Source organism: Hirundo rustica, chromosome 6 (assembly GCF_015227805.2).
Source record: "Hirundo rustica isolate bHirRus1 chromosome 6, bHirRus1.pri.v3, whole genome shotgun sequence".
Classification (NCBI taxonomy): domain Eukaryota; kingdom Metazoa; phylum Chordata; class Aves; order Passeriformes; family Hirundinidae; genus Hirundo; species Hirundo rustica.
This window is the reverse complement of record NC_053455.1, coordinates 29,151,047-29,163,892: the sequence shown is the minus strand read 5'-3', so window position 1 is coordinate 29,163,892 and position 12,846 is coordinate 29,151,047. Positions and strand designations below refer to the sequence as shown.

The window sequence follows — 12,846 nt, the reverse complement described above, 5'->3', positions numbered from 1 at the left end:
GCAGTGAATGGAGGCTCTGGTCTGGGCATCTGTGGGAGAAACCAGCTTCAGAGCAAAGGACCAATTTATTTTTAGATCATACCGTTGTCATTTTGCTGTGATCACACCGCTGAGCATGTGCTTCCTTTGAAAGCTCTCCAGGCACTGCGGTGTGATCGCACCCTCCTAAGATGGTTTTTTATGAAGTTAATTTTTAGTGACAGAAGAAAGATGCTAGGACCAGTATTCTCAGAGACAGCAGCCCCAATTCCACGAGCACATGTTCTCCCTCCTAAGTTTGTTAATCTAAAGTTCTCGTTTAGGTGGTGATTTTGTTCCATTTTTGTTTCTTTTAGTTCACCTCATGTTACTCATCTTTCTCTTGCACAGTAATGTAAGCAAGCCCACACATTTCTCTGGGAGAATTTCTGCCTCGTACCACTGAAGGTGTGTCTGCATCACAGTCTGTAGGGTGATTCCTTAGGGAAGAGATGTACCTGTACAAGTGTGATGTGTTTGACATGTTTTTATATATATATATATATATATATATATATATATATATATATATATAACTGAGTTAATTTTAAATGAAAAAAAAACTTCCTTGGCTTCCAGAACCAACACAGAGGGAGCAGCTATCAAAATCTACGTGAGGTATTTGTGTTTTCCTGTCTATTATTAGTCCCCAAGCAAATTTATTAAAAGGTTTTACAGGTGTTCCCTGTGCATATATACTACAAGCATACTCTTGAATGTAGTGCTAGCATCATCTCAGTGAACAGAGATGTGAACCTTGCAAAGAAAGGCAGAGAAAAATTTACATGGTTTTAAAATCTCCTATTGAAATGACACTTTTTTTAAAAAAAATATTTCTTAACCCATTGCATAGCACAGAAATTTCTGTGTTTATATTTAGGATGGAATGAAGATAAATAAATTCAAAGCAGTCTTTTGGCATGAAAATCCTTTATTTTCCTAAGGAAGTCTCAAAAATTTGAATTGCATGTGTTTAGTGTCAGCTGGGTAACGAGCTTAGGTAATGGTTGGGGGTGAAGTCCCTCCCACTGTAAGTCAAGAGCAGGTTTGAGACCACCTGTGGAAGCTGAGTAGGCACAAGTCTGTGGGGCCTGAGAGGTGCATCCCAGGGTCCTGAGGGAACTGACTGCTGTGGCTGTCAAGCCACTCTGCATGATATTTGAAAAGTCATGGCAGTCTGGCAAACTCCCCAGTGACTGGAAAAATGGAAAAAAATTCTGATTTTTAAAAAAAGGATAAAGGAAGGCCCAGGGAACAAAACACTTGTGAGCCTCCCTTCTGTGCCTGGGAAGATTGTGGAGCAGATCCTTCTGAAAGCAGTGTGGAGGTGTCCAAGCCTTGGATGTGATGCCAGGCAGGCCAGCCTGGCTTCACTAAAGAACAAATCCTGCCCACCCAACCTGGTGCCCTTCTGTGGTGGAGTGACTGCAGGGGTTGACAAGGGAAGACTGACGGATGTCTTCTACCTGGAATTCTGTAAGGCTTTTGATGTGGTCCCGTATGAAGGACTCGTCTGTTCTCGTGGATGAAAATGAGCTGTCAGTATGCACTCAGAGCCCAGAAAGCCAGCCACATCCTGGGCTGCATCCAAAGCGGCATGGCCAGCAGGGGAAGGGAGGGGATTCTCCTCTTCTGCCCTTGTGAGAGCCCAACTGCAATAATGTGTCCGGGTCTGGAATCCTCAGCGTCAGAAAGACACGGAGCTGCTGGAGTGGGTCCATAGGAGGCCACAAGATGCTCAGCGGTCTGGAGCACCTCTTCCGTGAAGAAAGGCTGAGACAGCTGGGGTTGTTCAGCCTGGAGAAGAGAAGGCTCCAGAGAGACCCTTTTTGCTGCCTTCTGGTATTTGAAGGGGACTTAAAAAAGAAGGCGGTGAGTGACTTTTTATGTCGGCATCAGTAGTGATGGCATGAGGGGTGTAATGGCGCTAAACTAAGAGGGAAGATTTAGAGTAGATATTAGGAGGAAATTCTTTATCCAGGAGGTGGTAAGGCACTAAACAGGTTGCTCAGAAAAACTGGGGATGCCCCATCCCTGGAAGTGTTCAAGGCCAGGTCAGATGGGTCTCCACCTGGTCTGGTGGAGGTGGCCCTGCCCATGGCAGGGGGTTTGAACTAAATGATCTTTAAGGTCACTTCTAACCCAGCCCACTCTATTATTTATAAACAGCAGCAGTGCTCAGTGTCAGGTTATATTTCAGGTCTGGCTAAATAACTCATAGAAATGACACTTAAGCTGTGACAGGACAGTAGCAAATGTAAAAGATTGTTAGCCATTCCTCTTCAATTATGCTAGTGTTTGGGGTATTATATCCTTGTCATATATTTTCCATAGGCAGTGTGTGGCTTCTTTTAGCAGTGTCTAAATCAGTCTGTGTGCTTGACGTTATCCCTGCTTGCTCCCAGATTTAATTAACAGCTAAGCACAGTGAGACTACCAAAATAGAAGGCAGAATCCTATCTTTACTCCTTATAATAAATCTCTTGCTGCAAACCTAATAGTGGGAGGCTAGTTGCATAAAATTGAATCTGAGCTGATATTAATAGGTAGACAGAAAATTGCCCTCATGAAATACTCTATTAGCTCCTGCAAAGGGCTGGCATAGTGATTACATTTGCTTGGAAGATGCTGCTTCGCTGACCTAAGCCTGAGATACATCACTGTGGATTTTGGAGAGCAAGAACAAGGCAGGTCTGCGTCTTCCCCACCCACTGATAGGGTACGGTGTGAGGTCTTACTAGAACCTCTGTGTGTTGATCTTGCTCTTGAGCCTGATGACTTTTCAGCTACTGTGTTGTGTGATTTCGGTATTCAGAGGCTGCTGTGGCTTCCCCAGGTATTGCTGAACTTTCCTTTATTGTAGAAGTGCTCTGTAAAAAAATACTGTCAGTCTGTGTCAGCCACATGAAGCGATGGCCCGGTGTCTGAGTTGAAAACCAATGATAGAGCAGGCTCAAAGATGCTTCTGTTACCACTCCAGCCAGGTGGTGCTCTGCTGCTGTGCTTGTTAGTAAGTTTTCCTAACTTTTTTTTTTTTTTTTAAATTTAACAAGGTGAATTTTAAAGATATTCTAGCTGAAAGTTTGTCTTTCATAATATGCATGACATGGCTGAAAGTGTTTCTCAGTGGGACTATTTTCTTGATGAGGATTCTTCAACTTCTAATATGTATTTAGAATGAATTATTAAATCTGGATAGCAATGGCAAAGACACCACCATAAAACTTCTGCTCAGACAGCTTGTGTTTTCTTTGTTTTTTCTCCTTTCCCATTAATCCCTTTCAGCCAGTCCTGCGTTTGAATGCATTTATTAACATTTACCCCTTGCTTTGTATACAAACAGCTCTTCATTAATGTGGTTCATTGAATGAATGGTCGAGACAAAGGATATTCAGCATCCTTCTCTTTTAATGGGCACATAGACATTATCTGGATTATCTGCCCATCCCAAAGGACAAAAGACCCATGATTTTCTTTGAAAAGGTTGTCCAAAAAAGGATGATGTACTGTGTTTGGGGAAGAAAAAAGGCATATTAAGAAGTATCTTGAGTGTGATATCATCTGCCCAAAGTGATGATTTGTGTCCTGGTTCCTCTAGGCTGTGTGACAGGGTCCTTGTGTTCTCTTCACTCAGCTCACGTCCTAAGCAAAAGGAGATTTTTCCTTATCCTTGATCCCTGTTCCATGGAGCCCCTCTGTCTCCCCACCTTCATCTTAGCTTCTTTCTCTGTGTGTATGTTTTTTCCTTTTTAATTCTTCCGGCAAAAACTTAAAAGGTGCCTCTCAGTTGTCAAGGCAAACAAAAGCAAGTGGGAACAAAGATATGCTGTATGGGTTTTAGAGCAAAGCAGAGCTTAACGTCTTTAGAAAATGTAGTGAATCTAAAAGCTCAAAGACTTTGCTCTCAGTCAATGACTCAAAAAAATTATGTCAGGGAATAACAGGATGATGATATGCTGCCTATTCTGGCTTCCCACCTCTTTCAACCAAACTTCTAAAAATATAACATCAAAGTGAGATCTGATGTGTTAAAGGGGAGCGAGTGGAGGAAAGGGAAGGAATTTCTGAAAAGTTGTGAGTAGTGGAATCGCTGTGGCAGTGCCTGCTTTCGTGCTGGATGTGCTAAACTTTACAATAAGCCATTTCTGTTGATATTGCAGTAGGTAAATATTTATTGCCGGGGTGGCCAACCTGTACCTCAAGCTGTGCATGCAAAGGCAGCTTCTGTGTCAGGGTTACTTCAAAGGGAACAACAGATCCGTGATGGGTAATTCAAATTCCCGAAAGGGAGATGAAATTACTTGTAAGGACCTGCCAAAGTCCAGTAATGCTGGGTGCCTTTGCCACTTACCTGCATGTCCAGCTAAATTTCTTCTAGATTATACAAGTGGGAACCCTGAAGGGGTCTTTTTGCCTTCTACCTGTGAAGCACTCCTAGAACAATCCCTGACCCACACATGTGATATGTGTCTTTGGCCAAAGATGATTTAGAAACATAGTTCAGAGGCCAAAGAAGGCTGGTTTGTCTCCTGTGCTAAACAGAGAATAACACTGGCTGTCCAATTATTTTCAAAAAGAGTAGAGAAAACCTGATAACTGTGCAAGCAATGGAACTCATGGAACTTGTTTCATTCTGAATTTGTGATCTGATTCTGTAGTGTCTAAACATCTTAAGTTCTTGCTTACACAAGGCTAAGTTATTCATAACATTACTTTTAAGTTTGGATTTCCTTCCTGTTGAAAAGAAAAAGTCGTCATCTAAATAGATTAAAAGTTCAACACATCTCTTCATCCTGGTCCAGTATCTTTTCCCTCAAAATGTAACTATTGCTTTTGAGACCCTGAAATTAGACAACTGATGCAAAGTTATTTTTTCATATATATACAGGCAATGTAGGTCTTGTTTCCCCAGGAACATGAATGTTAAGAGGTTGTTTGATAAGTGGTCCAGTTTAAGTAAGCAACTTTATTTGTGCATTGGAAAGCAGGATTTACACAAGTAAATATAGGAGTTACAAAAACTGTCCTTGGTCTTCATGAGGATTTGATTGATCTTGCTAAGCCCACCTGGCCCCGGGTAAGAGTTTCTAACTAAATAAAATATTTTTACAGCAGCTCCCTGCTGGCTCCACTGTAGAGAGGGCTCCACGTCTGCCCATCTGTCTTTTCCAGAACTTCTGTTTGTAAAGGCAAAAGCTTCTTTCCTAAGTGGGTTCAGTGTTAAGCCCTGAAATAAGGGTGCTCATCCCAGTTTCCAGTGGTAGGGGAGTTCTTGTGTTCTGCTCAGTTAGGAAATTCCAGCTATCTCCTCTGTGGTCCTCTCACTCTCCTGTTTTGGAATAGAAGGTTCTAAGCTGCTAAAGTTAGATCCCAGATTGAATTTTTCCAGCGTCTGGAGAAGCTTGGGTCAGCATATCCTATAGAAAGCAGTCCAGAGCTGAACTCTGAAGCTGATTCTTTTTGACCAAGATCACAGGTAGCTGGAACCACTCCCACTTCAAGCCTTTTATTCATCTCACCTGAGCAATTAATGCCAGATGCGACTGCCTAGACAATTTGAATCTCTTCTGGTGTATGGGCAGAGGTTTCAGCTGGGCACACCTCTAATTCTTGTTAAGGATTGTGGTTGTCCCTTTCTTGTTGTGAACTCATAAACCCTCTCCCTGAGATAAGTTCATATTTTAGCACTATGGCAGGAATTCCTCGTCATGATCTTTCCAGCAGCTGTTCCATAGCTTGAGCATAAAGTCACCATTTCCCCTCGGGCTCTGCTGCTGTTTCTGGGTGGAGGAGGGGTGGAGATGCTGTTCTAGCACACGCTGGGAAAAGGGAGCTGGGGAAGATTGAAGAAAACTGGAGAAGGGCAGGAAGCTCAGGGTGCAGCAGCTGCTGTTGCTACAAGTGAAAGAACTGCAAAACACTGTCCTTTTCATTCCATCCCCCACGTACCAACATACCCAGTGAGAAGAGTGGCAAACGAGCAGAATAAACATACGCTGCTGTACCCCAGGTCCTACAAGGAGTTAAAGGGCCACTAAACCCAGAAACAGGACTTGACCCTTTTTTTAAGGTTTCGGACAGATTCTTCAGTCTCTCTGAAACCTTTTTAACAAAGTTCAACCATCTGTTGTGGTTGAAGCTAAGGTGAAAGGAATCAATGCTGAATTCTACAACCGAGGAAGCTTTTAAAATAAGAAGTTCCTTGACACTCAGTAATCAAATGCAACATTTGTTTTCCAGTGGGGAATTTCATAGGATACAGATGGCCCTGTTCTTCCTTCTGCTGATCCTTCCGGGAATCTCTTGACTAGTTTAATAGGGCTGGATGGTCTAAACATTTTAATGCTAAATTTGGGACATATGATAGCAATTTCCATTCAAGTGCAACGGCACAAAAGTACAAGTGAACACCAAGGCTGTAACCTCTTGCTGCTTTGGTGTTCAATGTCGCCCAATATGTTGGATTCTGACTCTAGCTGTCTCCTCAGAGAATCTTTTTCTCCTGTCTGGCTAAAAACCTCCAAGATACTAGCTACCTGGGAAATGGGAGCACTGCTAGCACCTGCTCCTCTAGCCTCTTCTGCAGGAGTCTCGAGTGGTTTGGTCCCAGCTCCCTGTCTGCTTCTTGGCTCAGATGGTAGAAAGCTGAGCAGGCAGCTTATAAGCAGCAGGACAAGGATTTGGTTTTCAAGGTGAAGATCTGTGGACCTGAGAGGTGGCTGGAAATGAAATATGTGAGAGAGGAGTGCTGGGGAAGAGAGGATTTTATTTTTTCCTCCTGGTAGTAGGAATAGGAGCTGATCTCAAATATATACTCTGATACCAACACCTTTCAAGGAAGATGCTGCTTTCACAGTGCCTCTTCCTAGTGCTGTGGGCACATTATTCCGGAGAACTTTGTTGTTTGTGTACACAGATCTTGTAGCAAAAAGGTCTCTTCTTGCCTGTGCCTCGCCTGAGAAAGGACAGGATGCTTGGTAGGGTTGTGACACCAGCCTCATCTTGCCATTGGCCTCTACAGCACAGAGAGCACTCTTTGCCTCTTCTGGAGGGTATCCCCAGCTTGTTTCTTCCTTGATTTGAACAAGAAGAGTTGTAGTAGCTCCTGTGGGTGATAGAGGATTCAGAGTCTTCCCTCAGTTTCCTAAGAATGACTAAACCAAAATTAAAGTCTTTTCATATAAAAAGCTCCTATATCTTCATTTTACTATGACTCTTATTGGTACTCGGTATTTAGGGAGAGAAGTTTATCAGTGCTTGTTTTCCCAATTCCATTTTCCCTGCTCTTACTATTTAGCACAGAGAATTTGGTGCTAATGAATCTTTTAGTACCCTTTACATCTGATTTACACCTTTTACACATTTAGGAACAAGTTTTTATTCTCAGCATGGTGAATGTTGGGCGTGTTAAGATCCATGGTATACATGGACTTGGAGCGTTGTAATAAGTTCTGTTCATTGAAGCTGAGGACTATGAGAAAAATGGCTGCTCACCATAAAGCAACCTGAAATACTCAAATACCAGATCAAGTGAGTTTCATTTTGGTTATTTCTTGGTTCTTGTGAAAAATGCATATTATATGGCTCTACACAAGAAATTTACTATATGTATTATGTTGTATTAATTGTTAATGTTGTATTAATGTTTTGATAGTATAGTAAATATAGTTTTGTAATTAAAGTGTAGTTTTTGTATGCCAACCACAATAAAACGTAAATCTTTCAGAGAAAAAAAGAATTTCCTACTTCCTTATCAGAAGAAACCAACTCCTCCTGCCTCTCTCAGCCTTGAGAATGCCACAGAAATTAAAGGAAAAAAAAGTGATACTAACCAGAGACAGTTCTTTGTTTAAATAGAGTTTATGCATCATGTATGAAATATATGAATATTCAACAGGCTATTGCTTTTAAGAGATGGTCCTTTGTTAGCAGAGGTCCTTCTTCGGAGCTTTTTGCTCAGGGAGGCACCCAGACGTCTGTAACTTTGTTTTTATTGTCTCGTATTGTCCTAACTCTAATTGTTCAATTTTTTTACTCTAATTCTATTTTTATAACCATCTTACTTACTATTAAACTTTTAAAATTTCAAAAACAAGTGAATTGGCATTTCTCACAGTTCTCATGTCATATCCTCATGCAACAGTGATTTTATATCAATGTTATCATGGTTAACAGTGATACACCTTCTGTGTTTTATCTGGATTTAATAGGTCAGGCTAAAGGAGCTGTATATGAATGTTTTCTATTTGAAGAATATTAAAACAGAGGTTACAAGGATGATGTGATAAACATTTCTTCCTTGATGCTATTGTGTACTGTGAAAGGAAAATTTTTCCTTTTACCTTTCCTTTCCCAAGTTAGAAAGAAGCTCAAATTAGATAAAACTGTGCTAGGAATATCTAGTCTGTCTCCTTTTTTTTTTTTTCTTTTTTTTTTTTTTTTTTCCCCTGGGTTTATAACTTGTCACAAGGTCATGAGAAAATGGTGATGAGAAAGAGTCAGTCAGTCTGTAGTGGCTGAAGTGTCTCTGGTCACACCAGTGAGCTCTGGTGAGTGATGGTTGGTGTGGGCTGCAACTCAAAAGAGGAAGGATTAAGTAGCAACAGGCAGTGTTCCAACAAAGTATTGTGGTCCCTAAATGTGCATAACTCCCCAAATTTAGGAACTGTTATATGCTGCCATACCAGCCAACATGACCTGATCTCCTCTCTGCAGAGGGCATATAACTACTCACAGTGTCACAGCTGGCCATGATGAATTGTTGCATTTTAAACAAGCACAACCACACAAGATGAATGTAGGGTACAGAAATGTTAACTGTGGAATTTTTTACCTTGGGTTGGTTGAAGTCATTGCAATCTTCAAGTATTTTATCAGGTGTATATGTAAAGGGGTGGGAGGGCAGACATGCAACAGCATGCACCTTCCACTGTGCCTGGGGAGGGTGTTCTCATAATACCAGAGGAAAGTTCAGGGAAATACTCTCAGTAATTATATCCTGGCTTTCAGTGCAGGGTAATTTCAATCTTTGCAGATGCCTTCATCTATCCTGGGAGTTTAGTGGTAAAACTGCTTTTCTTCTCTCCCCTTGACTTTACTTCCACCTCCATTTTTACTTCTTACATTTCCACCAAAGAGCAAAGAAGCAAGCAGTCCTGATGAGTAATTTTTCTGTTCCCACAGGCAGAGATGAAGAACTTGTTCCTTCTGTTGATTCTAACAACGATGTCACCTTCTGCATTTTCAGTAAGTAAATGCTCTTCTGAGCACCTTTACAAGAAATGAAAGATATTTCTGTTAAGAACTGTCAACATCTGTAACTCAAGTGCTTTGTAGAAAGTATTTCTGAAAGAGCTAATAGGTTCAAGTCATCAGGCCTATTGTGGCACATCTTATGAAAAGTCTAACATGGCAATTAAATAATAGAATTCTGGTAGTGCCTTTGGTTCTAGGGATGTTATCGGCAAAGCAGTAATTGCTGTCTCCTGCTTCAAAGACAGAGAGAGCTATCACTTGAAATAAAGAGAACGACTTTTGGGTTAGTTCATTTTCCTCTTTTCTTTGGTCTTAGAAGTATTAGCCATGTGGTTTAGCTTTGCTGGGAGAGGTCACTTTATGTTAAGCCGATGTGATATTATCGGAAAAAGAATGCAGCAATTAAGAACTGGGATTCCTGTTCCTTTCTGAGCAAGAAGCAAGATCTTTCTGAAGTAAATGCAGCTTGAGAACAGTCTCCCTGACTTGAAGTTAGACTTTATTAGTGAGTTGGTCATCTAAGGCAAAAGAGGACCTGCAGATTAGAGTGGTAGCGTTAGCAAAGGAAGACATTACATGTTTGTTAGGTGTAAAGGAACAGAGAGTGGGGGGGGAAAAAAGGAGCCAATTATCACTTGGAGTAGGTGTTTTGCCTTCTAGGCCACCTTTGAAGATCAGGGATGAGAGACCAGAAATCAAGCAGAGTTTGATAGTTGCCGTATTTTTTCTTACAGATGGAAATATGCTTAAATGAGTGCTTGCTGTCTTACATGTAATTAAAAAAAAAAAAAACATACTGTATGTTAAAAGAACCAGAAATGGAATATATTCTATTCAGTTCATCTGTTCACCTGCCTATCTCCAATTTGGAGATTTTGGTGATTTTTTTGGAAGGGATATGCCTGAAATACCCTGAGACTTTGAAGGCTGACATTTCTCCGTAGCAGTAGACTCTACCCTCTGCATGCAATCAATAGTTCCTCTTGAAGCCATGCTGAATGAAAGGACAAGTTTTGCTTGGCCACCACTTAAGTTCAGTTTTCCTGACTTACTGGATCTGTCCAAGTCATACATTTCCTCTGAACATCTTTCTTTATATCGATCTGCATTTCTAGTTTGAAATGCTGGTTTTTAATTTATTCTGAATAACTCAACATTGTCATTGTTTAAAGTGCTAATCTGTTGAATAAACTTTTAGATGCCTTAACCAGATTTAACAAAGGGCAGGAGCTGCACAAGGACATCAAAGTTAAGGTCATACAAAACCAGTAAAAATTACTGTGAGGACAGAGAAAGAGGAGATTTTACTATTATTCCTATGGAGGGAGAGGTAGAAAACATGCACAATAATAATTTTATTGGGTAGGACCAGTCTGTTTTGCCCTGTAACATGCCTCCAGCTATGTCACAAACATGCCTAGAAAAAACCATCAAAAGATAGGCAAGTACCACTTGCCCCAGTACACTTTCAGTTTATGAACCCTTTGAGCTTGAAATGTCTGTTTCTCTTCCCTGAATTTAGTCAAAGTCTCCTTGAAGCCATAATACCAAGATCCTGCTCTTGAGAGCTAAATATCAACTATCATGCAATAATTTATTAATATGAATTAATAATTAATAGAGAATAGCAGTTTGGGGTAGGATTTGTGTTTCCCGTGTGTCACTTAAGTTGCCTACATTAAATCTCCACTGTCATTTTAGTGATAAATCGCTTATGCTATAATGTTTTCCCATAGTTCTTTGCAGTATGTCTCTGGTTTTCTGTTGTCCTCTATGATCCTATGTTACCTTTATCATCTGCTTTCAGTACTTCTGTGGTTTTGGCATAACCAGTAAATGTGTTGAGGCATTCCGGTTCCTCGTGGAATTCTGCTGCTAATGTCAGTTCTTGCAGTGGGTGGAGATTTTACTCCTGCTTTTGTCCTTGGGCCACCTGCTCACCATCCACCGAAGAACTGTCCTTCTGACTGCTTAACCTCCTTCAAAGCTTTAGGCAAAGGATTTTTTTTGAAGGTTTTTGCAAATCTGAGTGTATCTGGTAGGTCACCTTGGTTGATGTGTTTGTGAATTGAAGAACTGCAATATTCTTAGAAAGAATTTTTTTCTTTAAATGTTTTATTGACTTTTTCCCAAACATCCTGTATTTATGCAGGTGCCTGCTAGCTCTATTCTTTGTTATAACTTCTACTAATTTATCAATTGACGTCAGTTTTACCCTCTGTGAATGTACAGTTCCATGGGTTCCCCCGGGATCATTTTGTAAACCGGTGTCAGATTTTCCACTTTCCAATAATCACATGTTGAAGTGGATTTAGCTGAGAGGGTTGTCTGCGAGTATGTAACAGTTTATCCCTTTCAAACTTGAGTTCCTGTTAGGCCCCTTGGATAAACAACTTCTGGTGACTTCATACTGTGTGTTTTGTCCACTTTTCCAAATAAGTTTGGGGTCATAAAGTTTACTCACAATCATCCTCTTTGTAGAGTTTTCTGAATGTGCTCCATTTCCTCCACAAGGATTCCAAGAATTAATTTGACTTCTCAGCATTGGCTATATCTTTTTAGAGTTCTTTAAATTCCCTCCTCATCTCCAGGTCACCCAGAGCTTCTGGAAGCCTTTCCATTTCTGAAAAGCAGCTGGTACCTGCTCTGCCTGCTGCCCACCAACAGGGCACGGTCCTGTGGAGCGGCACATCCCTGGCTGTGCAGTGCACCAGGCACGCTCCATATCCCGCCCAGCAGACGGGAAACCAGTGGGTGTGGAAGGAGCCAGCTGCAGGGTGGGACAGCCCAGAGAGAGGCAGCGCAGTGAGGAGTGTCGAAGAGTTGCACAGGGAACATGGAAAAGAGCCGGGAACCATGAGGGAGTGGGTTCAGTGATGTAGGGAGAATCTGAAGCGTTTTGAGGCAATGAAGGTGTTGGGAAACTGCTGGATTTTGCTGGATTTGTTAGAGGGGATATGCTAACAAGCCATGGCTAGGGAGAGAATGGGTTGAAAGGAGATGTACTCAGTGAGTGTAAACCACAAGCCATTAAAGCTAACAAAGCCCGGGTCTTTTTCTTCATCTTCGTAAAGCAGCTTGTCTTAATAAGATAGTTCTTCTGCACCACTTTGTATTTTCCTTCCTGCTGTCACCACCTTGTTCATTTTCATTCTTGTTTTTCTAGTTTTACTCAAATACAATTCTTTGATTGCTTATTCATTATTCATAGAAATGGTACTTGGCATTATTATTCACCTTCAAAGCTCTTTGCAAGCCTGCTGTGTCTGAGCCAAGATCAATGGTTAAGACAGAATTATTAAAAAATGCTTTGCTGATGTGGTTTGTATTCATTAGCTCGTTTTCAGTAGTATTTTTGGCTAATATCCTAGCTGGCTGCCGATGGAGCCATCTTGAAAATGCGTATTGGCGTAGCAGCAGATATCTATATTATAAACATGTAAAATATACCGAATGTTTTCAGCTCCCTTTCAGTTGAGGGTTGGACACCACATGTCCTGCAGAGGTTAGCTATGTGGAAATATATTATTGGTGGTCGTCATTGTAGTACTGGGTAGTTCTTCTGGATATAGA

At 41.1% G+C, this 12,846-nt stretch overlaps 1 protein-coding gene across 3 annotated transcripts in view; it reads left to right on the top strand.

Annotated features, from left to right (window-relative positions):
- Positions 1-1,104: 1,104 nt before the first annotated feature.
- Positions 1,105-12,846, top strand: part of PAPLN (papilin, proteoglycan like sulfated glycoprotein) — a 45,487-nt gene continuing 33,745 nt past the window's right edge. For all 3 annotated transcript variants that reach the window (XM_040067316.2, XM_058421085.1, XM_040067315.2), the window contains exons 1-2: positions 1,105-1,890; positions 9,202-9,264. In XM_040067316.2, coding sequence (XP_039923250.1) covers positions 1,753-1,890; positions 9,202-9,264 — 201 coding nt within the window. In that variant the 5' untranslated portion in view covers positions 1,105-1,752. The remainder of the gene's footprint in view (positions 1,891-9,201; positions 9,265-12,846) is intronic.